Below are 27,198 nucleotides of genomic sequence, written 5' to 3'. Positions count from 1 at the left end.
GGCTCTTTGGCAAATCTAAAGCATGCTCTTGCACTGCTGTGAAAAGTTCCCATTCCTGCAGCCACAAACACTCAGGCTGCTTAAAGGCTGCAGGTAGAACTGCATTGCAGATGCAGATATCAAAAACCTGGGAATCAACTTAAACTGTTTCCACCAGATCTGAAAACCAAAACAGGCATGGCAGATTGATGGTGGAAGAGAACAGACACAAAATTAACTACGTGCAAAATTACTTTTCTTTCTGATAAGAAGATGAAGAAAAAGTGTATTGCACGAGGGAATGACCAAATCACCAACTCTGAATAGCAATTGCTGTAAGTTGAGTCTGTGTTGATGGATGTGCGAACGAATATCATTCCTTCCAGATCACTGTGTAAAAGGATTTTGTACTTTTTGCATCTCTTTAATCTGATCAAATGAGCTGCCCACACGCGACCCTGTCAGATGAGGGTGGCTCTCTCAGGTGGGCGGTTCTCCATCCTGCTTCACAGCAAGGAAAGGAAGCTTCTCTCCCATTTGTCTCTTGCCTTTAGTTTCTCAAACTTATTTCTGAATGCACAAGAATATTTCAAATTTGGTCAGTTTATTTAGTGGAAAGACTGTGGGCTTTGGAATCAGAAAGACAAACTTCAAATCCTGGCTTTTTCATTCTATGGCTTTAGGTTAGTTCCTAACCTCCTTGAGCCTTAGTGTTCTTATCTGTAAATGGGTATCTGTTACTCATAAGTAATGCACAGAAGAGACCACCCCAAAATTTGGTGACCAGAAACAATAAGCATTGATTTATCTCGTGAGTCATTGTGTTGGCTGGGTGGTTCTTTGGTCTGGACTGGGCCAAGCTGGTCTCAGCACATCCTGTTAGCCAAAGCAAGTCACAAAGGCAAGCGCAGATTCCAGTTGGGGAAGTAGACTACATCTCTTCATAGGAAAAGCTGCAAAAAGTTGTGGGTACGGGGAGGAATGAATTGTGACCATTTTGCAATCTATCCCACTACCTTACATAAATAAAGGTGATAACATATGGAGAGTGCAGCTATTATATCAGCTATCCATTCAGAAAACATTTGTTGAGTGCCTACTATGGGTACAATTCAATGGCTGCTGCTGTGCATAGTGTAGAGATAAGTCAGACCTCGTCTCCAGCCTCAAGAAGTGTGCAATTTTAGCAAAGGTCACTGAAGCAATTGTAGGTCACCTTACAATTGTAAAGTGTAAAGTGTCTTAAGAGAGGAAGTGATAAAACACTGTGGAATCTCAGAAGAGGGAGAGATTAAACTAAGAGGCTCTGGGAAGGGATTCTGGCCCCAGCTTCTTCTCTGCTTAATGTTTCCCTCTATTTAATTTTAATTATTGATCTCCCCAGGCTATCAATAATGACATGGTACAGGAAACCCAGTCCAGATGGGCAAAGCATTTTAAACTGGAGCAATTTGAGGCAAATTAAGTATTTGAAAATTGCCAGCCATCTAGATCCTACACGCCCAAACTAATATGGCTGGAGCAAAACCATCTTACTATCTTGCAGGATAATAGTAATCCTCCTAAATTTACCTCTCTGATTAAGATAATTTCCACTAATCCAGGCGTCCCTTAATCCCATTATCTTAAACACTTGGTTTCCAGGGACAGGCAGAAAATACAAATTATACTTTCAATAGATTTTTTCTGAAAATAGTTTAAAAAAACGTTTATGCCCCACTCTTTGGAACTTTTAAATGATTGAATTAACAGTGTGCTAGAGGGGATTAGAAAAAAAACAAACCTTAATACTGGAGAAGAGATTTCACCTGCAGTGTAACAGAGAGCCTGTGTGGAGCCATGTTTGGGTGAGGGAAGATGGTGCTTGCGTTCTCCTGGCACTTGATGACATGCCAGGGAACTTAGGCAAGTTCTCTGGCCGAATCTGGGTTTCTTCAGTTACAACCAGCGTATGATTATCTCGGGCCTTGATCCTTCACATGTGGAGTCATGAGCTAATGTCTGTTCTGTGTACAGGCTTTCTTGAAAGGAAAAGTGCTACCTAAATACAAGGTACTTGTATTACTGTGAGGTGCTTGGAATCTTAATAGCTTTTTCAACTGCATCCAAAGTGGCCTTCTCTTTGTAAATGCTTTAAGTGGCTGAGACTCAAAGCTGAAAAGGGTTTTGTTTCTCCCTCCTTGTATGCCTAGAGTACGAGGACTGCACATTTTGAGAGTGTGCCCAATTTGCCCATTTGGTGGAGAGCTCCACAAACATAAAATTACCAGCCTTTGAGATCCCATGTAATGGAGATACTGGTGGAGACAAAACTGGCCTGCTCTTTACAGGATAATAATTTTCCTCCTAAGAATCTAATTGATTAAATTAGTGGTCAACCAATTAAGAGGACCTTCTAGTTAAACATAAATACTTTGCTTTGAAAGACATTCAAGTTCATTTTTGTCCTTGGTTAAGATTCATTGGGCTGTCTCAATATTGAGATTGCTGACAACTTTGGGATTTTATGACAAAAACAAGAGTTAAGTTTTAGTCTGCCAACTTCCTCTCCCCGAGATTCTTAAATTACATTAAACTTCTCAGTTCATTTAAACCTTTTTGTGCTGTTTGGGTTTTTTGGCAGGCATATCATTATATGAGTTTCCCTAAACTGGTGGGTTGTAGAGAACCAGTGCTAGACTGGTTATATAAGACCCACCTCAGGAGATTTGGTAGTTTAGGGATAGGGGCTCAAGAATCTGTATTTGTCTAACATGCCCCCCAGCTGGGTTTGGGAATCACTGCATTAAATACCCCTCAACTTGTATCTACGGTAAGTAAAAAAGTCTTTACCAATTAGTTACAGCTGCTCCTTGCTGGGCACTGAACTCATCTTCGCATATTTTTCTAGTTAATCCTCATGACAGTCCTGCAGGCTCACTACTATTATGCCCATTTTATGAATGAGGAACTGAGGTTTATAAGTATGAAGTAATTTGTCTGAGCTCATAAGCTAGTATATGACAGACCCAGGATTTGAACATGTCTGATTTTAAAGTCAGTACGACCCTTTCATGCCTCTGCTATGCTGCTTCTCATCTAGCATGTTCCAGGATCGTGTAGGAACCAGGTAGGACACGAAGGAAGCACAAGACATGATCCTTTCCCTCAAGAAGTTTGCTATGCAATTAGAGTGAAAGGAAGAAAACTTACCAATCATCGAAGACTATGTAGACCATAACATTGAGTGCAAACTGTAAAGTGGAAAGTTAGAATAACTCAGTCTTTCTGTCTTTTCAATAGAAAACTGAATATCACTGAGTTAGCAAACTTATTATATTTTCCTATTGAACTGCATGTTGTTTTGCTGTGATTTAAACATAGCTCGAGGTTGGAAAAAGAGGTATCCTGTTTGAGGTTCAAACATGGGAAAGATTTTATTGATGTCAGCACTACACTAGTTCAAGGAGACGAAATCTGTGCATCAAATATTCTGTTTTATGTATTCAGTTTTTTCATTGGTCTGGCTAGAGCAGAAGTCATTTAGTTCTTGCAAAGTATCATGTTGAATGGACAATTATTTTCTCTCTTTCTGGAGCCAAGTGTAAATTAGAAAGGTAAAAGGAACTGAAAACTTAGAAACTCTTAGGGTACACTAACCCTCCATTCCAGCAGATATTTATGTTGCTAAGGAGATAGAGGCACAAAAGACCCAGTCCTGGTTGAAGAATCTATTTAGGACGTGTACAGGGCTGGGGCTAAATCACTAAAGCTGGAAGAGACATTCCTGTTTCTAATAGAAGACTCGTTTTATTAGCCACGGTCTGCAGACAAGGGCAGTTAAGAGATTATGGCGAGCAAAGACATACCCACGGTAGAGGTCTCAGTCTTTGTTCACTTTTTGCAGAAATAAATTCTGTTCTATTCAAAGAAAAAAAAATAGATTACTCAGGCTTCTTGTGTCTATCTAAGCATCTGGCTGTCCATAAACCACATCAATTTCATCACCAAAATCTTTGGTCAGGACAGGGTCTTCCAAGACTATGCTAAGTCCCTTTACCTCCCCACCACCGAGTCTCCACTCCACACACAGCATTTATCATACTCTAATTCTTTATTTACTTCTCTGTGTCCCTACCACACAGTGAGTTCCATGAAGTAAGGTATGGTCTTTTGTTCACCAGTATGTCCCAGCACCTAGCTAGTACTTAGTTAGTCTGGAGCAGAACAAGTACTTAATAAATATTTGTTGAATGAATGAATGGATGGATGGATGAATTAATAAACAAACAAGTGAATAGAATCACATTAGAATACAGGTGAAAGTAAGGAGTTTTTAAAGAAATCCTTTTGGGCCATCGAATTTTCCAAACTGTATGCTAATACACTATGGCTTTAGGGAACACCCAGCACAACTTAATTTCCTTCCCGTTGTGTATAGGACTTAACCAAGACTTCATTTGTTTTTCAAGATGCAAGAATAAACAGCTGTCATGGAATTGCAGGTAGGAAAGCATCTTTCTTGGATCTCATGTTTCTTTTGAGAGGCAGGTGACTTTGAATAGGGGCGATTACAGAGTAGTAGACTTTTATTACAAAATGGATTATAGAATATGAAATGAAAGTGTGGGGGGGCCATACAAAGGGGGAAATTAAGTGGCAAACCCCAGAAGACAAAGACAAATGACACAGCAGGATGAGTAAGACAGAAAAATTGCCAGGAAGCACTTTTGAGAGAAAAGCATATAAGGAAGAGCAGTCGAGTGGAAACCAGAAGAAAAGGGTGAAGTTTGTTGATGTCATTGGAAATCTGAGGTATCTGCAGCACCGGAAAGGAAATGAAATAAAACCTCTATAGGGAGATAAGAACCAATTTCTGAGCTAAGCATTTTTCAGCATGCTTTCTCCTTTTTTCCACTCTGTCTTTGACAACTTATTCTGAAGCCAGAAATAAACTAGTTCTTTTGTTGCACTAAGCATCCATGGAGTCTAGGGGCACCATGGGTGAATGATGGAGTACTAACTTTGGGTCCGTTCATTTGAACTTCTCCTTGGGGAAGATCAAGGTTTGAGTCGTTTGGAAATTTCTCTTAGGACTTTACACTGGCCCTGAGAAGATCCTTCCTCCCTAGTAATTAGCTGAAGTGTTTCCTTTTTGTCTTTAAAGGGGAAAAAAAAAAAAAAACTAGAAGCCCCTGGATTTCGAAATTACTATTTGTTCCCTCTTGGAAAAATCTGCTCCTGTGTGACCATCATTGATTTCTGTGCACGTTCCTTAGTGTACCGTAGTATTTCTAATACACAGGCCTCTTCTCAGACTGCAGCAGTCTTTCCCACCCTCTGATCTTTTGGGGTTCCCCTCTTCAAACTGGAGGTTGTACTCTTCCTCAGTGCTGCCTTGGAACCCTCTGTTTACCTCTATTGTACCTCTTATCATAGATTTATGTTTAGAGTCACGGCTTATTTAACATATTTTCTAACTTGTTAGCTTATATTGCTTCTTGCACACAACATATTCCTTCTAGATCCAACTTTCCTTTTACTGAAATAAAGAATTTCACACAAAAGGCTATGCGTGTGTTTAAAACAGTTTTATTTTTAATACTCAGAAAATGGAAACAACTAAATGTCCGAAGTGAACAGTGTCAGTGTGGTCGTACATCTATACTATGGAATACTACTCAGAAGAAAAAGAACAAGCCAGTTGATACACGCAACAAATTGGGTGGATCTTAAGGGCATTGTATGAGTCCATTTATATCACATTCTTGAAACAACAAAATTACAGAGATGGAGAACAGATTAGTGGTTGCTAGGGGTTAGGAATGGTTAGGAGGAGAGGGATGGGTGTGACTCTAAAGGGGTAGCATGAGGGACATCTTTGCGGTGATGACATAGTTCTTCATCTTGATTGCAGGGATGGTTACACAAATCTACACCTGTAATGAAACAACAGAGAACTGTACACATACATGATAACAATGTTGAATTCTAGGTTTTGATACCATGATTACATAAGCTTCATTGAAGAGAAACTGGGTGAAGGGTACATGCAACCTCTCTGGTCTTTACACACTCTTTTGATGTCTTGTGGGGAAGTTTCCCCCAACCCTAACCATGTCCTGGGTGGACTCAAGGGTCCAAGCAGCTTCTCTGGCCATTGGGAGAAGTATTTCCAGCCCCTTCCCACAGACGGAGGAGCTCTCCCAAGCTCTCGTAATGGCTTTAGGCAAGAACCGAGATCTCCCTCTGGCCACATATTGGTTTTCCAATGAGCATTGCTCCTGTAGCCCCCAGCCTGGAGGACCTGTATTTATAGGTATCTTCTGCATCAGCTTCTACTTACTGTCCTCTTCCTTTTTGACACCTGAGAATGTCCTTTTCTTTTGATCTCAGCTATGCATTATATTTTTTTCTTGTGGTATTTTATTCAGTACTCTTGGTCTTTGCAGCCTGGTTGGGGCAGGATGGGAGAAATGACTTGTGGGAAGGGGAGAATATTTCTGTCTGTTTCTGTTGTTGCCCTGGGACACTGTTTATAGTTGTGTTCCTGTACTCCTCTCCCACTAGACTGTAAGTTCTTGAAAAATGTTAGGGACCAGGTCAAGCTTTTTCATCCCAGTTCTTATACATAGAAAGTGCTAATATACATGTGTATTGAATGAATGAAAGGATAAATGAGTCAGCGAATCTCCAGAGTTCCGTGGAAAAGAGCCCAATTATGGTAGTTTTTAAGTAAGACAGTTTTCAGGAGTATTTTTACTCATTTTACAGAAGATATGTGTCCTTATGGGGCTTTGTGTAACATAATTCCTTCAAATATAAGAACTGCATATGATCCATAATATTAATTCAACAGATTTAAAGAAGGAAATAGTATTTCCAAAGGAAAAAAGACATTTGAGGGTGATGCAAGAAGTATTTCCTCTCCTCCCTTTATGTTCCCCATCATCTTTTGGGGGGTTTTAGAATTAGGGAACCAGGCATTAATTGGGGGGGCGTGTAGCCTCTGGTACTGGTTCTCAGATTATGTGTTGCTAACCTTGGGGTTCACTGGGATCCTCTGGGGCTGAAGGGGGCTTAAGCTGAAGAGCAAGTGGGTACGTCTTTTGGCATTTCCTTCCTCCCACCCCCATTTTGGCACAATTGGAGACACTGGCTCTGCTGTCAGACTCCCTGGGTTTGACCATAATTCCCACCCCCACCCCAACGAGCTGAGTAGGCAAGTTCTTTAATATCTCTGCCTCAAGCTCTCCAGTCTTAGAATGGAGTTAATAACGGTACCTACCTTATGGAATTGTTGAGAAGATCTCTGAGGTTCATCCTCTCAGACATTGAGAAAACCTGGACAACAGTTTTGTTTTGTTTTGTTTGCAATTTCCTCTGTATAAAAATACGAATAATACCACAAATTTTGGTATAATTTTAATGTCTCTTCAACAAATGAGTGGCTTTGTCACACGAACAGTAATTGTGCTATTTACGAAGTCATTTTAGGTTTTATAAAAAATGTGATTTCCTAGTGAGGTGTAGGTGGTGTGGTTGGGTATTTGAACAGTTTAAGGTTGCAGAGTGGTGCTGTCTTCTTTCTTTGTGATGGTTCTCGTAACCTATTTTGAAGATTATGTCAGACATCCAGATGTGAGGTCGCTGAGGAGTAAGTCGTCGTAGATGCTGAGCATAGTCATTCTCCACTCCTGACTGTCCCACGAGGGCTGAGGGAGGCTCTACTTTCCCTCTCCTCAGTAAAGAAACTGAGTCCCCAGAGAGAAGGGGCCCCTCATTCAGGACCCTAGATGTGGGGTGGCTGTGAACCCAGGGCTGGAGCAATGCCCGGGCTCGCTAAGCCCCTGGCGCTGTTGGGAAACATGACCTGCCTGCCCTTCTAAGGGAGCAGACTGTGACTTTCCCAGGCACGTGCCTTTGGTGAAGGTGATGTACCTGGCATGGGCTTCTCCACTGAGGTGCTAGGGAGAGGAAGGAACCAAGGCTGAGAACCTTGTGTCTAAACTAACACTGCATCGCAGAGAACTTGAAGCCATCGCACCCTTGCCTCCTTCCCACCCGCTTCCCCCAAATGATCACGAGGAGAAACCTTATTTTACCACAGAAGAAAGCGTGCCCCTTTTGTGTGACCGACGCTGGCTGTTTGGAAATTCCCTGTGCATCTTTCTGAACCCACCTTCTAAGAAAACGTATCACCTCCTACAGGCACAGACAGAGGAAGATGGGGGGTAATGAGGAGGCAGCATGCATTTGTTTCTTTTTTAAAGAAATTATTTAATTGAAGCGTGCCTTTATTTCTAAGCCACGTCTAAGGCCTGGTTCTGTCTTAGAACTGTGATTTTGGCCAAGACACTTGACTGCTGTGGCCTCACTCTCTTCATCTATCAGATGAGGAGATCGTACCATATAAGAGGATTAAAAATTTTTTGTTTAAACCATCAGTGCCTTTCCCACAACACCTGAATATATAACACGGAGAAATGTAGAGCTGTTCCTGTTGAAGGTGGAGCTATAGCCTGGGCGTCTTGTCCTCTATACCCCCAAATCCTCCAAGGTCCCCTATAAGAATTCCTCCAGAAATCCTTAGTCTTGAGTCATGAGCTACTTAAACTTGTAAGAAATTAGAATACTGAAAATAACATCACATGAGACTTCTATTTTATATCTGAGGAGAGAAGGATCGCCACATTAAAACATGCACCCCTTTAAAAAACTTATAAATTTGTTAACTCCTGGGGGTGAGAAGCCCCAGAGTAGTTACTAAAGTGCGACTTACAAGCGGCAAAAATCCCACAAAAAAACCAAAAAACGTAGTTTGATAAATAAGTCCTGGGCCTCTAAGGCCCACCCAGATATAACATTATAGGACTCAGTGTCGCTGGTCATGAGAGGCACTGGGGTAGCCACTTGTTTCCTCACACTTGGCCTTTGTGACCACCGGGCTGGCCACCAGTCTCAGGAGAATGCTGTTTCATGCCTGTGTAACCTCAACTTGTCACTGAATCAGGATACAGGATGTGGCGTGGCCCGGGGCTTCTTGCAAGGGCTTCTGCATCCTGTGAACATGGGGTCGCTGCCTGCCAACTGCTGAGATGAACCAGTAATCCTTGTGGAGAGCACAGGCTTTTATCAATGAGGAGGATTCAAGGCTTATTTTTTTTTTCCTTCCCTCCAAATAACACTCCCACTGTTCAGGCTTAAATACCAAAACCTTATGGTTTGCAGAATCAGTGCCAAAAAGTCACTCATCAGTGAAACTGCAAAGATAATAGCTCCTATTGATCAACTCGGGAGAAGAATGGCTTGCCCTCCTGCAGAGGTCAGGAAAGATAAGGGCTGGAGTTTTCTCAAACATGCTGGGATTTGCCTAAATTGGATAAAATCACATAAAAACACTGATGTTCTAAGAGAATTAGTGACCAATTCAGGAAAACCTCACAAAATGAAAAGATTGGCTTGCATTAGTAAGGCATGCAAAATAAAGTCTTTCTAAAGGCACGGCAAATGCATTATTTCAAACCTAGACACTGACATACCCACTAGCTGGAGTATGTCCATGTAGAGTATGCCCATCTGCTTTGCTAGACAGAGGGGGAGGCATGAAAGATCTTAAGTATCCACTCTATGCTGGGCACCTTCTTGGGTGCAGGACCCTTTTGGTCCATAGTCTGATTTGGACCTTACCACATTCCTGTGAGATGGCTTTTATTGTTCCCATTTTACAGATGACAAAATAGTGGTCAAAAGATGTTAAGTAACTTGGTCCTGATCACAAAATTAGTAAATGGAAGAAATTAGTATTTTAATGTAGGTGTGTATTTCCATTAAATATTCTACTGTCTCCTAATTGGCACATACAAATTTGCTATTACCACAATAATTTTACACAAAGGGACGCTGCTAGTCTGGTGTTAAATATCTCATCCTTTAGCCCTGCTGAAGAGAATAAGAGAGGAGCTGAATCCGTCAATGGTGATCCTATAGGGTTAAGACTGGTGGTCATGTCCCTCTAAAGCTGGTGCTGACCCTGGAATCGGGGGTGCTCAAATTGAGATGTGCTAGTTTTTTCTTGCATGAAATTCAGCCTTCCTTTTGGGAGGTGAGGGGGAAGCTTATGAAACATCATTTTTGTGAGGGGCAATTACTAACATTAAACTTTTCACATTAAATAATCCGCCTTTCTTTTTAAAAATGTGGCCTTGGAAGGTAATATTTTTCAGGGATATTATTCATATTTAAAAACATTTTATCTATTTTATCTGTTTTTATCATTTTATGTGAAAAACTGAACATATGGTTATCTCAAGGAATAGATCTGGAGGCTGAGAACAAAATTCCTCAGAATCATCACAATCACTTAATGAGCTTGTGAGTTGAAATTATCTTCGCTGGAGCCCAAGGACCCAGTGGTAATTAGTGTCCAGGGACACGTGAGGAACAATTTCACTGTTAGCAGTGCCAAGAATCTATTCATTTGTCATCAGCCTCAGATTATATTCAATCAGCAATTCAAATTCAGACTAGAAAAACCAAGTGACATATAGCTGACTTTCTATAAAATTAATCCTGTAAAATGAAACCTATGTTTCTGGCAATTTGTGAGCAGCAGTAAGATGAAGCTATGAAAATATTGAATGTAATGCTGTCAAGATCTGTCTTAATCCCACCACTTCCCCACCCTTTGCCTGAATTGCTGCCATGGCTGCCATGCTTCTATTCCCAAGATCCCCGAAGTCTGAGTATGGGAGTGCCTGATGAGCCTTTTTATAAGGGGAACCACAGTAGTCCAAAATACCGCAAACAAGGGGCCTTTATTTAAAGAGCCAAAGTGGGTGGCAGCAGGATGGGGGTCAGCGTGGAGTTGCGGTTGGAGCCACACATGGAGGGCTCCACAGTGGAGACAATTAGCACTTCCTGGTGAAATCACCTGCGGGAAATACCCATTCCTAGGACAAGGGGTTGATAACAGAAGCACTGTCTTCCACTGTGATTTTGTATGAAGCATTCTTCTTACTTGGGCAGATGTTCCTTTCTGGCCTCATGTTTTGGACTTCTGTGTGCTGTAAGACCCCTGCCGTACTGCCCATCTGACTTCACTTCCCCTTAAAGGAAGCTATGCTCTTGTTGGCTCAGGACGTAGGAGGTGACTGGGGCTATTGGGGGTAGGAAGGGTACGCGTGGTTTGTCTGTTTTCTTTCCCACCTGCTTTCTTTACCGCTTGCACAGGGGAAGAGACAAGCCAAGGAGGTCTGCACAAACCAAACAACCCTTTTGTCTCTGCTGTGCGTGGCAGGTTGACTGGAGACCCAGTAGACTAGTGAGAAGTGGCCTCTGCAAGATCTCAGTGGGTAAACATCCTGCCCTTGGCACAGCTCACTTATGATGGCATGTGGCTTCTAGGGCCATGTGGCAGACAGTCCCCATCAGTAAATAAGGAAATGGGTGCTTATCCGGGTGAAAAGGTGAAGCCAGAGAGAGGTAAGGTGAAACACTACTCAGGTTTCACAGACTCGAGGACTGGGCAGCGTGGGCTGCCGGGAGGTGTGTGGGTAGTGGAGTCAGACAGACCTGCATTTGAATCCCAGTTCTTCCACTTAGTAAAGTTTAACTTGCATTCCAGCACAGATCCATTTTCAGTGGCTGCCTGGAGTGCTGTGCTGAAAAGGCTGTAAGGCAGATCCCAGGTTTAAGAGGCAGAAGGGCCATAATTGATTAATGATGTCTGACGGAAGGGGAAGTGACAGCATGGGGGCCATGGATCTAATGACCTAGGCTCTGGGGTCTCTGAGATCCTGCCTAGCACTAAAGGTTTGTAATACAGTGAGTGTGTGTGTGTGTGTGTGTGTGTGTGTGTGTAGACATGGCCTAACGATTGATTAGTGCAGTCCTATTAGAATGTGCTAGTAGGATGGTATCATGGGTTAAATTTTCAAAAAAAAAAAAAGTATTGTTTGTATATTACAGTATATCATTGAAAAGTTTTAAAATTTTAATAGTGTATCATGTCCTTTAGACCAGCAGTCCCCAACCTTTTCGGCACCAGGGACTGGTTTGGTGGAAGACAATTTTTCCGGGGGCGGGCGCGGGGGTGGGGGAATGGGTCAAGCGATGGCGAGCAGCAGGTGAAGCTCCGCTGGGTTGCCCTCCACTCACCTCCTGCTGTGCGACCCGGTTCCTAACAGGCTGCGCACTGGGGACCCCTGCTTTAGACTCTTGACTTGCGTGTTTGCTTTCATTTATGGTGGTTTTGAAAATTATCTTTGAATTTGGGTTACCACAAATGACTCTCCACATTCAAATACTTAGCTTTCATTTGTCTCGACTTAAGGTTCCGATACAGAGAAATCGATTTCTCTGTTAACAGAGATGCTATCAATTCACAAACACAGTGAAACCGGCAGCAGGAGCAATGTTGTTCTCATGTCTCATGGGAAGACTGTTGACTCTGTTAACCTAAGAGTGGTCTTCTGATGAGAAGAGGAAGAGTTTGTGTTAGATAATGTTTCTGCAGGTTTGGTTTTTCCTCAATGAGATATTTGTATTTTAATTTTCCAGCCTGCGTTTTAAAGAAAACAACCTTCGAATCTGGCCTCTAGTGTGTTTGTCTGGATAGCCTCTAGAATGCAGGCGCCTCTGCCTGGCAAGCAGAGCAGACCTTCAAGTTTAATAAGCTATGGGACCGCATGGTCTCTCTCGGAAGGCAGGGCCTTTGGAAATCTCCTATAATGCTTCTAACAGCCCATAAGTTACTGTATTTAATATTGCCCTTGTCTTTCTCCCCTCCCTTCTTTTTCTTTTCAGAAACAGAGTTGTCAGTCACTGCTGAGTTAGTGCCTACCTCATCATGGAACATTTCAAGTGAGCTCGACAAAGGTACATGGTGGGGACAAGCAGGGCCGGGGGCGGAGGAGGGGAGGCTGGAAACGCCAGGTTTAATCCTGGCATGGCTGTCTTTGAAATCAACTGCTTTTTAGATCACTGGAAGGAGGCGGGGGCCAAAATAAATTCCCCTCTTACTGTGATCATTTAACATTTAATTACTTGGAATTCTATTATTTCTGGAAAAGTTTTTTTTTTCTCTCCCTCTCTTTCCTTTCCCTTCTTCCTCTAAAATGTTCCACATGGTAAAAATGCTTCAAGATGTGAAAAAGGGTAGTTTCTGACCTTCCTGACACTGCATCTAGTGGATCTTATTTAGAGGATTTGATTCCGCCTGAGCCAGGATTGATCAGAGCTGTTTGCTGGGTGACCTTTTACAGTGAGTATTTGATGTGCTTGCAGGGTTCAGGGCAGAGCATTTGGAATGTTTGTAATTGCCTGTGTGCACAGATGGCAGCTTCCTGTGTGCATGTGGAGAACAGGTTCCTGCTGTGAGGCTGTTGTAGTATTAATTAAGCCCCACTGTATGCGAAGCACTGGCTACTCTGTAGAGATCCTAGGTCCCGGAAGATAAATCAGGACACATTCAGAACCCCTGCAGTTGGCTCATCCTACCTTTTCAGCCCTATTTCTCTTTAGTCCCCTTTATGCCCTTTTATGCACCTCCAGCCACATTTCTATTTCATCTTATATACCCTGTATATAAGGGTATGTATTCACTGCTCATGTATTCACTGGCAGTTAGATTTCCTGCTTCTCTGCTTTTGTCTAAGCTGTTCTTTCCATCTGAGTTGCTCTTCCTTCCTTGCCAGTCCCCATCCTCTCCCCTGTACAGGGCAACAAATTACTTCTCCTTTAAGTCTGAGCATATAGTCTATATTAGCCACAGTCTTATCTAAACCCTCAGCAGGAAGTGGCCTTTCTGTATCTGGAACCCCCATAGTCTTTTTCTCCGTTCTTCTCTTAGAATTTTCTATGTAATATCATGGTGGTTTAGTACTTGCCTATCTCACCCTTAAACCTGGAAGTTCCTTGTGGGTAGGATATCTGTTTTGTTCTTTGATTTTCCCCGTCTCTATCAAAAAATCTAGTAGAGACTCTCATTCGTAGGAAATCCTCCCTAAATACGTATGGAATGCTGGATGCGTCACACTGTAGGCATACAGATGCACGGGCCACATCCGTATACAGGTACACGGAGACAGTCAGTGATCTTACTCAGTTTCTACTTTAGTTCAGGCATGATTTTAGATTCTGGGACTGCAGTGATAAAAGGAGCTCAAAAATCATTATCAAAAATTGCCTTTTATGATCAGCTCTCTTTTGTCTGCTCACGTATTCACTGGGAGTTAGATTTCCTCTCTGAAGAACAGGAATGTTACTTTACCAAACAGTAATAGGCAAATTTACTTTGCTAGTTATACTCTTTAGGCATTTTAGGGTGGCAGGACGAGGTGAGATGTCTTTTCACCTTAAATCAAAGGACATTTAGGATAATTTTTTATTGCCAAATTTGATCTGGACGTTCTTTTTCTAATTAAGGATTAAAACAGGGACTGCATGTTGTGCCTCTCCGTCTCCAGCACCAAGCACAATCCTTAGGAGGCAATAGTTTTTCAACAAATATTCGTGGATTTTTTTTTAATGGAAAAGAAGAAATAAAGCACACTAAATGTTGACTCAGTGCCTACTCTGTGCCAAGCACTGTGCCTGGGGCTCTCAAGTATGTGAACGTACTTGGCAAGCTTCTTATGGCCACCAACAGAAAAAATTATATCATTGCACACTACGTGTTACCTATCAAGTTCCAGCTGTGGCTCTAGAAGGACATCAGTATGTGCTAAAAAGGGAGCAGAGCCACCAGGCAAGAACCTAGCCTACCAGACTTTGAATTTCTAGCAGACCAGCACTATAATTAGCAGCTGTTGCCCTTCAAGAAAGAAGTAGTGTCAAGAGTAGTGAGCTTACTGGCCAAAGGGTGGAACTAAGGCAAGCCCCAAACTCTTTTGATTGTTTCACATGGCCTTCCAGAGAGCATGGATGACTTTCCAGGGACTCTTGGTATCTTCTTTCTCTAGAAGATAATTAGTATGTGGTCTTTACTGCCCATGTAGAATGAAAGTGAAAGCTGATTGATTCATTTATTCCTTCATTTTGATCAAATCTTTGTTGCTTCTGACTCTGATCTGGGCACATTCTGAAGAATCAGGATCAACAGATGAATCAGACCAAGGTGTCTGTCCTCCACGAACTCAGAGCCAAGAGAGAGAGACTGATATCTAAAGGCATAATAAAAACGCTGGTCAGATTGAGTTGTCAAGGGACATTCTCCCCAATCACAGAGAGATGCTAGTGTAAATACACAAGGGGAAAAAGTTCCATCACCAGGCTGGTATGCAGAAAGGAGAAATCTCTAGATGCCCAAAATGAAGAGCAAGCAGTGATCATTGGGAAGGAATGAAACAAAAGATCCTATGAAAACATGGGAGGTAGGTATGGTTCTCAGGGGCTGGAGTTTCAAGAATCCTTTGGAGATGAGAGCTGAGGCCATAGGAAACAAACTCCTTACCAAGGCTGTCAATGAGGAATGACAGATCTGAGCATGAAATAAGGAAACTTCTGCTGAGGATCTGGTATGGAAGTCTGTCAACCACCCTGGGCCACTGGGATCACCAACAAGAAATTGAAACCCCAACCTGTGTTCCACAGGGGTATGGGGTTGGGATACTTTTCTTACAGTGCACAAGCCACAAACCAAGAAGATAATGTAAAAAGTTGGCCTGGAATTGATTAAACAATGAGATCCTGAAAGGGGGCAGCCTAAACCCAGGTCATAAAAATGTCTCAATAGCCCAGTGCGTATGGGTCTCCCACCAAAAACAAAATTTAAAAACTCAAAACAACAAAACTCCTGATGTTAAGTGTACTTCTAAATATTATAGTGTGTGCAAGAGAGGGAAAAAAAGCCACCGTTAGTGAGAGCCAGACAAACACAAGGAGAAGTTCACATCTTAGAAACTAAAGGCAATAGACCGATTGGAGAGTGTTGATATATTCAAAATGTTTCCTCGTGAAGGAGGATTAGAAACCATATGGCAAGTGCAAGATAGTGTGACCAAAAAGTAGACATTTTCCAAGAACTAAATAGAAATTCTATAATTGAAAGATAGAGTTATAGAAATTAAAAAGTCATCAAATGGGTTAAACAGCAGATGCACGTAGCTGAAGAGAGAAATGGCAACCTGGAAGAGGGATTGAAGATAATATGGTAGTTCAGAGAATGGACCCTGGAGCCAAGGTGACGAGGTTTGAATCCTGACTCTGCTAACTGCATGCTGTGTGACTTTGGGCAAGCCACTCAACCTCTCTGTGCTTTGGTCTCCTCATTTGTAAGATGAGATAATAATAGTACCTACCTTATACGGTGGTTATGAAAATCGATCTGGCTAACAAATCTGATAAACTAATTAAAGAGTTAAGTAACAGCTGTTTTTGTTTAATATGGTTATTACTTTGGGCTTGGTAGTAAAAAAAAAAATCATTGGTATTTTGGTAGGCTTGTAAGGAAAGCATGTATTAGGGTTGGAGTGAAGATTTGAGATCCTGTTAAATCTGCCCATGTCAGCAGCCACCCACTCTGGCCTCCCACACATGGTAGTTTACCCACACCAGCACCATATTTAGTTTGGTAAACAAGGTTCTCTATGGTCTTACCCTTAGCAGTTCCTCTCACCTCACTCCTGCATTCCACACTTTGTACTCTTTCTTTCAACAGCCTGTCTCTCTAATTCCCTAAGTATATCCTTCTATTCTATACTTTCAGTCTCTCTGCCTTTGTTCATGCAGTTTCTTTTGATTGGATTGTCCTTAACCTTGGCTGACTCCTTCTTTACCTAAGCATCACTTCAACCATTGCCTTACCCCCTTTTTCCCCCACAGTGCTTCTAATGGGCATAGTGCTGAATAAGACTGGCCGTATTCCTGCTTTGGTGGACCTTGCATTCTAGAGGAAGAGCCAGATAATTATGAATCCTTTCATCAACTCCATAGACCATGCCATCAACAGTACCCCCAGAATATTTAATATGGGGGGTACCATATCACCCCATGTCTGTCTTGCTCAGAATCCTTGCCAGGCTGTATTGACATCGTCTATTCGGTGTCTGTCTCTTTAAAGTCAGGGCTCTCTTATGCATTGGCAGTTCTTATTGCCCAACCTAGTGCCTGGTGTGTAGAAGAAAACGTGTTAAATGGCATGGGTTCCAACACCATCTGTGCCAATTCATAGCTAATGCATGTGAATTCCTACTGAGTGTGAGGCACTTGCTAAGCATGTGAAGGCATCATTTGAATTCATATCACTGTGGGCAGCAGAGCAGATAGGCAGCTGGGGCTCATGAGGGTTGAAGGACTTGGCTGAAGGGCATAGCTGGTGAGTGGCAGTGCCAGGATTCCCACCAAGGCCTCCAGAACAAGTCCAGGGATCCATGTCCAGCAGGGCAGCTGAGTGCACTGTCTCCCCGGCGCTCATCTGCCTCCTCCAGCGGGACGATTTCCCTCACGTGGAGAGGCAGTAAAATACAAGTCCATCACTTGGTATTCTTTAATGCCTTTCTCTTCACGGACCTGCTCTGTTCCACCCATCAGTCCAACTCTGGCTCCCCAGCCTCATGCTGGTCCTGGTTTTCTGTTAAATGAGTCCAGTCAGTGGCATTAAACAGTTACCTGTTCATCCTTTCCAACAGGAAATGAAATTTAAAAGAGACAAGGCCACCCGGGAAGAGCCGTTGAAAGCTACTATTGATGGGGCATGGGGGTAATTTCTGAAACAAATGCTTCAGAACCAAGTGCCCCCTAAAATAAATCGATCTACAGGGGCTCAACCTCAGCTTCCCCATTGGGGTTTCGGGGTGGGGCGTGATGAGGGCCTCTTTCCCCCTCTTCCATTTTCAGTCACATGAGGTCTATAGAAAGCCAAATGTTTCTTTTGGAGAAAGCACTGGAAATTGCACCCGTAGGTAGCAGAAAGGGAGGGAGCCTACAACTTAAAAAAATACTGAGACCTGATTCCAACTGCAAATAGTTCTCTGTGCTGACAGACTAGATTTGGGGGTATTTTTGTCCTGCTTGGCTTTTTTAAGAGCTGGCTTTCTCTACCAGCTCAGAGCTTTACACGTGGTAGGGAAGCAGACAGCAAGGTTCTTAGGAGCATGAATTCTGGGGCTACTACGACTCTAAGCTTCCTTTTGCTGACCTGTGGAGCAGAGGCCTTCATTTCTATCACCTAGGATTGTTTTCCTGGCCAACAAACCCATCTGTGGGGTGCATTTGTGCTGTGCCCTAGGACAGCTGTTTGCATGGTCGCAATAGACAGATATGTGCTGGCCTCAGCCTCTTAGCTCACTGTTAAGGACTGTGACCAGATTTTCTGGCTCAGAGGTGGTTGCTTCCTCTCGCCCCCCTCTCCATTACTTGATTTGTCCTTGGCACATAAAGAGTCTATTAAATAACATTGACTGGTCTATACCTTGGAGTTTGGTTCTCAGCTAGTCCTCATGGGGAAGCTGAGCCCTTTCTTTGTGCTCCTAATTGTATGTATCTGGGGCAGAGGCAGTGGGTGAAGGGACAAGAGAGGGATGGACTGGATCAGGAGCCTTGGTGCTTGGCAGGCTAAAGAGCAGTCCTCCTGGGACTGGTAGCTGGTTGGAGGAATTTCTGGGGGAGTTGCTGGGGTAGCTTTCTGGTGCTTAAAACAGCCCAAGTTCAGCAGGCTTTGGCCTTATGCCATATCTTCTTAATATCGATAGCATCGTTTTCTTTAAAGGACTGATATACTGACTCTATTTTTTTTAATTAATTAATTTGTTTATTGGCTGTATTGGGTCTTCGTAGCTACACACGGGCTTTCTCTAGTTGCGGTGAGCGGGGACTACTCTTCATTGTCATGCACGGGCTCCTCATTGTGGTGGCTTCTCTTGTTGCAGAGCACGGGCTCTAGGCACGTGGGCTTCAGTAGTTGCAGCACATGGGCTCAATAGTTGTGGCTCATGGGCTCTAGAGTGCAGGCTCAATAGTTGTGACATACAGGCTTGGTTGCTCCATTGCATGTGGGATCTACCTGGACCAGGGCTTGAACCCATGCCCCCTGCATTGGCAGGCAGATTCTTAACCACTGTGCCACCTAGGAAGTCCCTATGCTGCCTCTATTAACTGCAAAAGCATTTGGAGCCTTTGTAACCTTATATGGAAAATGGGAGAAGTGGTATCACTCCAAAGGCTTAAATAGAGTCTAAAGTCCCACCACAGTCTCTAGAACAGATAATTGCTCATTTCAGGTAATTCTCTTTTGCCCCCATTCCTTCTTATTCCCAAGGGGAGGGTAGTATGATCCAGTGAATGAGCACTTGACAAAGAACCTAGGTTCTAGTCCCAGCTCAAGTTCACAACCAGGTCAGTGACCTGTCAGTTAAGCTCTGGGCCTCAGTGTTCTCATCTGTAAAAAGAGAGTTATCAATTCTTGTTCTATGAGGCTTCAGCGCTGCAGGGTCCAGTATGGTAGCCACTAGCCATCTGTAGCTGTTGAGTACTTAAAATATGGCCAGTCCAAAATGAGATTAGTGTGACTATAAAACCCAAACCAGATTTCAATGGCTTATTCCATTGAAAAAGGACTTAAAATGTCTTATTAATAATTTTTATATTGATAATATGTTAAAAGGATAATTTTTCATGTTGAATTAAGTGGAATATAGTATTAAAATTAATTTTACTTGATCCTTTTAATGTGGCTATTAAACAATTAAAAATTACACATCACTTGCATTATAATTCTGTTCAAGGTGCTTCTCTAATGAAACAAGAGCTAGAACCTTGGGTAAATCTAACCTGTGTTTCCGCCTTGCAACATGAGGAGATGTTCTATCTATGTGAGGTTTAACATTCTAGGAACTGCTTTTTGTTAAAAGAAACTTTTTGAAAACGGATTTCTTTGTGTGTGTATGGTGCTTAAAAATGTATCAAGTACTTTATGTGTAATGGATAAGCAATATTGATGATAATCTGATCATTAACTCACAGAGAAAGGCAATATTCCAAGTAATCTCCCTCCTGTGGGAAAAAAAACGTTTTGGTTAGAAGTCTAAAGCACAGAAGGTTTATACTTTGATAGTGGTTACATGAAGGACAGCAGTGGGGCCCCAGGACAAGTCAGGAAACCCCAGCTTTGGGGAAAGAGCTGGGTATATTCAAACGGGGCTCTGATGATCCAGCACTGCCTCTGTCTCCCAGACTTGACCTTGCAGCATTCTCTGCTGCTGGCTCTGCTCCACCAGCCATACTGGCTTCCTTTAGACTCCTCTAGCAAGCCAAGTGCTTTCCTGACCAAAGGCACTACCCAGAATCCCCTTTCTCTTGCTTTTCCCCTCCTTCAGATGTTGGCGTAATTGTCATCTCCTCAGATAAACTTTTTCTGATCATCCAAAGTTAGTTTCCTTTTCCTTAACAGTGATTTTAAAAAGAAAGAAAAAATCTGGTCTAGGCCTGGAAGCAGCCAGAAGAACTCCTTCTTGATAAGAAAGCAGGGGAGCTTCTTGCCAGCTCTGCTGTGTCTGCTTTATCCCTCACTAACTCACAACAAGCTTTCAGTCCCTTTGCCTGGAACCCAGCATGGAAGCATGTGACGTGGAAATCATTTCCTCTTCAACCAAGCTGCTCTCTCCAGGACTCTTGGTAATCCTCTTTACTTGACTAGTCCATTCACTTTAGGGACGAGAACCTCCAAGATGAGGACTATGCAATTTTATCATAAAATAGAGGGAAAATGACCCTTCATGGTCAATCTTGATCCTTCAGATCCTGCTCCAAGGGAAGGTGTTGGCCATTGGGCACCACCGCTGGGGCAGAGAGGGTCAGCCTTCCCACTTAGTTCTCCGTCCAGCCCGTCATTCCAGCTCTAGATCCAGCTCTTGGTACCAGTTCCTCCCATCAGCCCTCCTTCCCCTCCCCTCTGTGCTGCTGTCAGTGGGGCATTCAGCTTAGAGGCCTGGGGCCCTAGGATTTCTGTAAAGGGCCAGCTTGGCTGTGTGAGGAGCACAGAGCTGCCCCTTCCTGGCAGCCACCACCCAGCTGAGACAGAGGAGCAATCAAACAAGCTTGGAGATGTTTATGCTCCTGTTTTTACCATTTAGAAGCAGGATAGAGATTTATCTACCTCCTATGATGGGTCTCAAATTCCTTACTCCCTTGGTACTATTTTCAGTAATTCCTGGCAAAGACGAGGCACAATCTTAGACTCATAAATAATCAGGAAGCAGCAGAGAGAGCATTTCTTGATGCTCCCAGGCAAGCTTTGTCCTTGCCTGGTGTCTTATTTTGGATTTAAACCTGCCCGCCCAAAGAACCTCCCTGAGCACCCACTTCAGAAATGACTTTGGAGTTCGGCCTCAAGGTGCTTCTAGAAACTTGTGGACTAGAGTCCTGCTCACAGGGATTATTGGAGGCCTTTGTAGTCCTGAGCCTATGGCCCTGGTCAACCCTTGCTCAAAGACTCGCAGGGACTTTTGGACTTAGAGGCCTCTTGACAAGCGAGGGAGAAAAGATTATACAAAGTGCCCTCTGGCTCCTGCCTCAGCATCACTGCTCTGCCCCCTCCACTCTTGCTTACTGTGCTCTGGAACCTACTGTTCATTGTTCCCCATCCCATTTCAAGTTGCTGTGCAAACGCTGCTATTTGCTATGGTGAGAGTACCCTCCCCACCCTTTTGTCATCCTTGAAGACCCTGTACAAAGTTACCATTTGGAAGAAACCTTTCCTGATTTCATCTTTCCCAGTCAGAAATCATGTCTTACTCTGTGGGGGAAGTGGTCCTGCATCAATCACCACACTGCTAGGGGATGCTGATTTCCGTGTATATTCTCTTTTTCTCTCCACTTCTTCTCTCATGCAAAAAATATGCATGAAGCATCTTCTTCATGTCAAGCAAAGCCCTCACGGCTTGCCCATTCTAGCAGGAGGGTCCATGAGGAAAGGCACTGTGGAGAGTGCTTTGAGAGCCGCAAGAACATCTTGCCAGGCTGTGAACATCTTGAGATCGGGAATTAGGTCTTATTTCTGCATCCCTGTAGCTCGAAATCTAGGACAGGTGTTTGAATAAATAAGTAAATGAGTGAGCGGTGAAAATCTGAACATCAGCGTTGAAAGGTACTTTAGGGTCATTGTCCTCTGACACTGCTGGTCTCAGAATCACCTGAAGGCACCCAGGCTCATTGAAGCAGACTACACTCTAAGCCTCTGTATTTTTACTGACTTCCCAGATGATTCTGATTCTCACCAAAGTTTGAGGCCCACTGATAGAGCAGTAGGTCTTAACCTCAGCTGTGATTGGAATCACCTGTGGAGTTTTAAAAATTACTAATGTCCGGGTCTATTCCCCATCTCCATTCTCATTTCACTGTTCTATACAATCTGGGATTTGAGGGATTTAAAAGCTCTCCAGGTGATTCTAATGTCCAGCAAAATTTGAGAACCAACTGTTATAGAGTTCTAGGCTAATCTACCCTGTAGTCTTACCATAGTGCTCTAACAAGTGATTTATCCAGGTACAGATGCTTGGAACTTTCTTCATTTCTGTCCTTAATTTTCTTAGGTAATACAGAAGAGAACTGGGCTTGGAGTGAGAAGTCCTTGGTTTATATTTGAGCTTCGTGGCTAACTCAGGTTCTCAAAAAGTGAGCTTTACTTTTGGGGGGTGGGGTTGTTTTTTTTTCATCTGCCAAGGTTGTCATGAGTACAAATATAATAACATAGGTAAGAGGGCTGGACTAGGTCCCAGCCCTGATTAAATAAATGCAGAGATAGATAAATTGATACTGATATTGATTTGACATACTTCTGAAAATGTCTGAATGAGTTGGTGTAACTCCATCACTTTTTTATGTGGCCATGGGGAATAATACTTCCCCATGGTATAAAGTAATACCAGCTATTACCAGTTGCCATATATTGAGAGTTTTTTTAATGTGCCATGAACACAGAAAGTGACTTATAAGAGATAGTACATCTATTTTATGGGTGAAAAACTGAGCCTTAGATAAATGTAATGAGCTGAATAGTGGCTCCCACAAAATATATGTCCATGTCCTAATCCCCAGATCCTGTGAACTTTATCTTATTTAGAAAAAGAGTGTTTGCAGGTGTAATTAAATTAAGGTAAGGGTCTTGAGGTGAGATCACCCTACATATCCAGGTGGGCCCTAACTGTCTACAGGTGTCCTTATAAGATAGCGGCAGAGGGAGGTTTCATACAGACCCACAGAGGAGGCAGTGATGTGAAGATGGAGCCACAAGCCCAGCAATGGCGGGGCAGCCCCCAGAAAAGCATGGATTCTCCCCTAGAGTCCCCAGAGGGAGCAGGGTTCTGCCTGATTTTGGACTGGTCGCCTCCAGAATTGTGACAGAATAAATTTCTGTTGTTTTAAGCCACGAGTTTGTAGTAATTTTTTACAGCAACATCAGGAAACTAAATAAAAACAATTTCAACAATTTGCCCAAAGTCACAGAGCTCTGAAACCAGAAGTCAAACCCATGTCCTTACCCAGTATAGCCTGTTGCCTCCAAACTGAATTGAAATTTGTAATAAAATATCTTAGATTCATTTACTCAATAAGCATATATTGGGTGCCGACCATGGACAAGGCCTCTTCTAGGGTCTGAAGATGCTATAATGAACAAAACAGAAACGGTCCTGCCTTCAGATACTCTAAATTCAGTGGAAGAGAGAGACTTTAACAAGTAATTTTACACACGCACATATACTAAAAATCATTTAAATGCAGCAGTGGTAGGTGCTTTAAAGGAATAGTATGAAACATATCTGTACAAAAACAGTCCGTTACCCTGGAGCAAAGGGTTCTCACATCCTCCCTTGCTAGGCCCAGCTAATAGCCACCCAAGGTAGGGGTCAGCACTGCATTTTTCTGGCCTGTTTCCTGGGAGGTTACATGCCTACAGCTCCATTTTAGCCCTTCTGCACTTCAGGAGAAGTCAGTCCAGGAACAGGGCAAGTCCCTTGCTTGGGATAAGGACCCACAATAGGAGGAAGGCAGTAAGACCTTCAGCAGGCGGTGAGCTCTGCAACCCGTTACAGACATTCTGAGGCAGGGGAGTGTGGGGAAACTGCTTTTAGACAAGGTTGGAAAGTTTTGCATTCCTGTGCCAGGCAAGATTTCCTGTAGGGCCCTGAGAAGCTCACTAATCATCTCTTTAGTTCCAAGCGAGATTACTTCAGGGCAGTTCCTGTCAAGGCCCCATGCTTAAATATCTCTTTGCTTGGGTTTATTCCATCAAATGCTTCATTTGCTTTGAAAAAATGCTCTGAGCCTTAGCTGGTCCAGCAGCTTAGGAAGTTCACCTCGCCACATGCCTAGAGGGCTCCTAGCTCTGCCCCCAGTTGCTGCAACTAAGACTAACTTATTTTCTAACATTTTCTGCAAATGATTTCATTTTGGGGGCCCTAAGTCAACCCTGATCCTCTCCAGTCATCGGAGGATGGTTGTGTAGAATTGCAGTTGACTTGCAAGAATTCTCTGCGTGTGGCCTTTACTTGTCTTCTGAACTCAGAAAGCTGTGTTTTCCTGGAGCTCCTTCCCAGGTCTCTAATCCTTTTCCCATCACTTATATACACTTATTCATTCAACAGGTTTTTATAGAGTACCCACCTTGTGCCAGGCACTGTGCTAAAGACAGAGTGGTGAAAATACAAAAGTTCCTCTCTCACAAACCTCACTTCCTGATGGTATTAGCAAATCCCCGAGCGGGAAGTACTATTCCAGCTAATCCTTCCTGAATGCCTGTTCGGTCCTAGGCATTGTACTAGACATTTTACTCACAATACCATCCCATGTAATGTGCCATCAAAACCCTGTGAAGTAGGTGCTCTCATGCCTATTTTCTAGCCAGGGAAACAAGCTGAGAGACGTGAAGTGACTCAGCTAGTAGATGGCAGAGCCAGGATTTAATCCAGATTTTTCTGACTACAAAGCCCATATTCTCACTGACTACCTAGTTCTAAGATAATAATCCATATTTATCGGGAGGAAAGAAAAAATAGGATTATAAGCTTATAGAATATCCTTTCTGGAAGAGGACATTCTTAATCACCCTTAGGCGATTTTTCTTTGCATTTTGTATTTCTTTGTATTTTTCCTCTAATTTCCACATTTTCTTCAATAAATATTCTGTACTCTTGTAGTCAGATAAAATATAAGTAAAATAGGTCAGAAAATAAGGAAACTCGTATATACCCACAAAGAATTGAAAACAGGTACTCAAACAAATATTTACATGCACTTACGTGTTCTTAGTAGCACTATCTATAATAACCAGAAGGTGGAAACAGCCCAACTGTCCCTTAGTGGATAACTACACTGCCAAATTGTGGTGTACACACACAATGGAATATTATTCAGCCATAAAAGGGAATGGAATACTGATACATGCTACAAAGTGGATGAACCTTGAAAATGTTATACTAAGTGAAAGAAGTCAAATACGAAAAGTTCCATGTTCCATTCATGTAAAAAAAATCCAGAACAGTTCAAGGCCTAGAGATAGAAAGCGGATAGGTGGTTGCCAGGGGCTGGAGTGAGGGGGAATAAGGAGCGACAGCTTAGTGGGTGCGGGCTTTCTTCTTGGGATGAGGTACATATTTTGGAACTAGATAGAAGTGGTGGTTGTGTAATATTGTGAATGTACTAAATGCCACCGAATTTCGTAATTCACTTTAAAGTGGTGCGTTTCACATTATGTGAATTTTGCCTAAATAAAAATAAGAAAACTCAAAATAAATAGACACATTGATAAGCTTTTATCCTAGTATTCTTCTTTACTGCTAGTGCTGTGAGGGCTATAAAAATGGATTTGACATTCCACGCCAGGACTGTTTTTACTTAGTGCCACAGCCTCTAACTCAAGTAAGAGCCCTGGACTGGCCATTAACTGAAGTAACCTTGGGCCAGTCACTTAACCTCTTGGAACATCAGTGCTCTCAGCTGCCACACAAAAGTAAAAATGTCCACTGAGGTCATTATTAGATCCTAATATGATAATGTTATTCTCTGTAAACTGTACAGTGACTTGCATATATTTTCCCAGTCTTTATTTTTATATCAAGAACCACTAGCTAATCAAAAATCATCTCCAACTGCTTACCAAGTGTGTGTTAAAAGAACCATTAAAGTAAGTGGTGAAATCTTGGTAATGTGTGTTATTCAAAGATCATGCTTTTTGTTGTTGTTGACTTTTTTTATTTGTGCGTGTTTCGTTTTTGCCTTTATAATAAAGTCTGACACAGCTTATATGTGGGCTCTAAAAAAAAATGATACAAATGAACTTACATACAAAACAGAAACACACTCACAGACATAGAAAACAAATTTATGGTTACCAAAGGGGAAAGGGCCGGGGGGGAGCGATAAATTAGGAGTTTGGGATTAACATATACATACTACTATATATAAAATAGATAATCAACAAGGACTTACTATATAACACGGGGAACTATGCTGAATGCTTTGTAATAACCTGTAAGGGAAAAGAATCTGAAAAAGAATGTGTGTGTGTGTGTCTGTGTGTGTAGCTGAATCACTTTGCTGTACAGCTGAAACTAACACAACATTGTAAATCAACTAAACTTCAATTTTAAAAAACCTATCTGCATACTTACAGTCCTTAGCAACAGTGTAGGAGAATGTACCATTCTACATAATTTTACTAGTACTAAGAATTGTCATTTTCTTAGACATTGTCAGTTTTAAAAGCAAAAATATGTCGTTATTTTAACTTTCATTTCTTTGATAACTAAGCAAGGTTGAATTTTTTTTTCTATGTTCAGTGGCTATCTTTTTCTCTGGTGAATATTCATTCCTTTTTCTCATTCTATTAGTGTATTTATCTTTTTTTTTACTGCCTTGAAATCTGCATTTTTAAAACTAGCTTAGCTTTTAATTTTGCTTATGGTACATGTATTTTTTCATATAGGTAACTTTTAATTTTGCAAAGCCAAATCTATCAGTCCTTTCCTTTATGATTTTTTACTTTGGTGTCGTGGTTAGGAAAGCCTTCCTTCCCCAGAATGATAGAAGCACTTATACTTTCTTGAAGATATTGTAAATAAACACTTCTTTTTCAAATCTGGATCAATTTGAGCAATATTTCCAGCCCTAAAGAGGGCACCAAATTAATCTAAGTGCTAGAGTCAGCCGTATCCCTACAACCTAGATACAGAGTATCTCCCAGATGAATGACCCTTAGAGGTCATATAATCCAACCTTCTAGCTGATTCGTGACCCTCTTCTTCT

General features: G+C 42.3%; 1 protein-coding gene across 1 annotated transcript in view; it reads left to right on the top strand.

The window, feature by feature from the left end:
• The window catches only part of LOC130830184 (inactive tyrosine-protein kinase transmembrane receptor ROR1-like), a 279,780-nt gene that overhangs the window by 215,286 nt on the left and 37,296 nt on the right, over positions 1-27,198 (top strand). Inside the window, exon 3 of the mRNA XM_057697260.1 lies at positions 12,766-12,837. Coding sequence (XP_057553243.1) covers positions 12,766-12,837 — 72 coding nt within the window. The remainder of the gene's footprint in view (positions 1-12,765; positions 12,838-27,198) is intronic.

Source organism: Hippopotamus amphibius, chromosome 1, assembly GCF_030028045.1.
Source record: "Hippopotamus amphibius kiboko isolate mHipAmp2 chromosome 1, mHipAmp2.hap2, whole genome shotgun sequence".
NCBI lineage: Eukaryota > Metazoa > Chordata > Mammalia > Artiodactyla > Hippopotamidae > Hippopotamus > Hippopotamus amphibius.
This window is presented reverse-complemented; position numbering and strand designations above follow the sequence as displayed.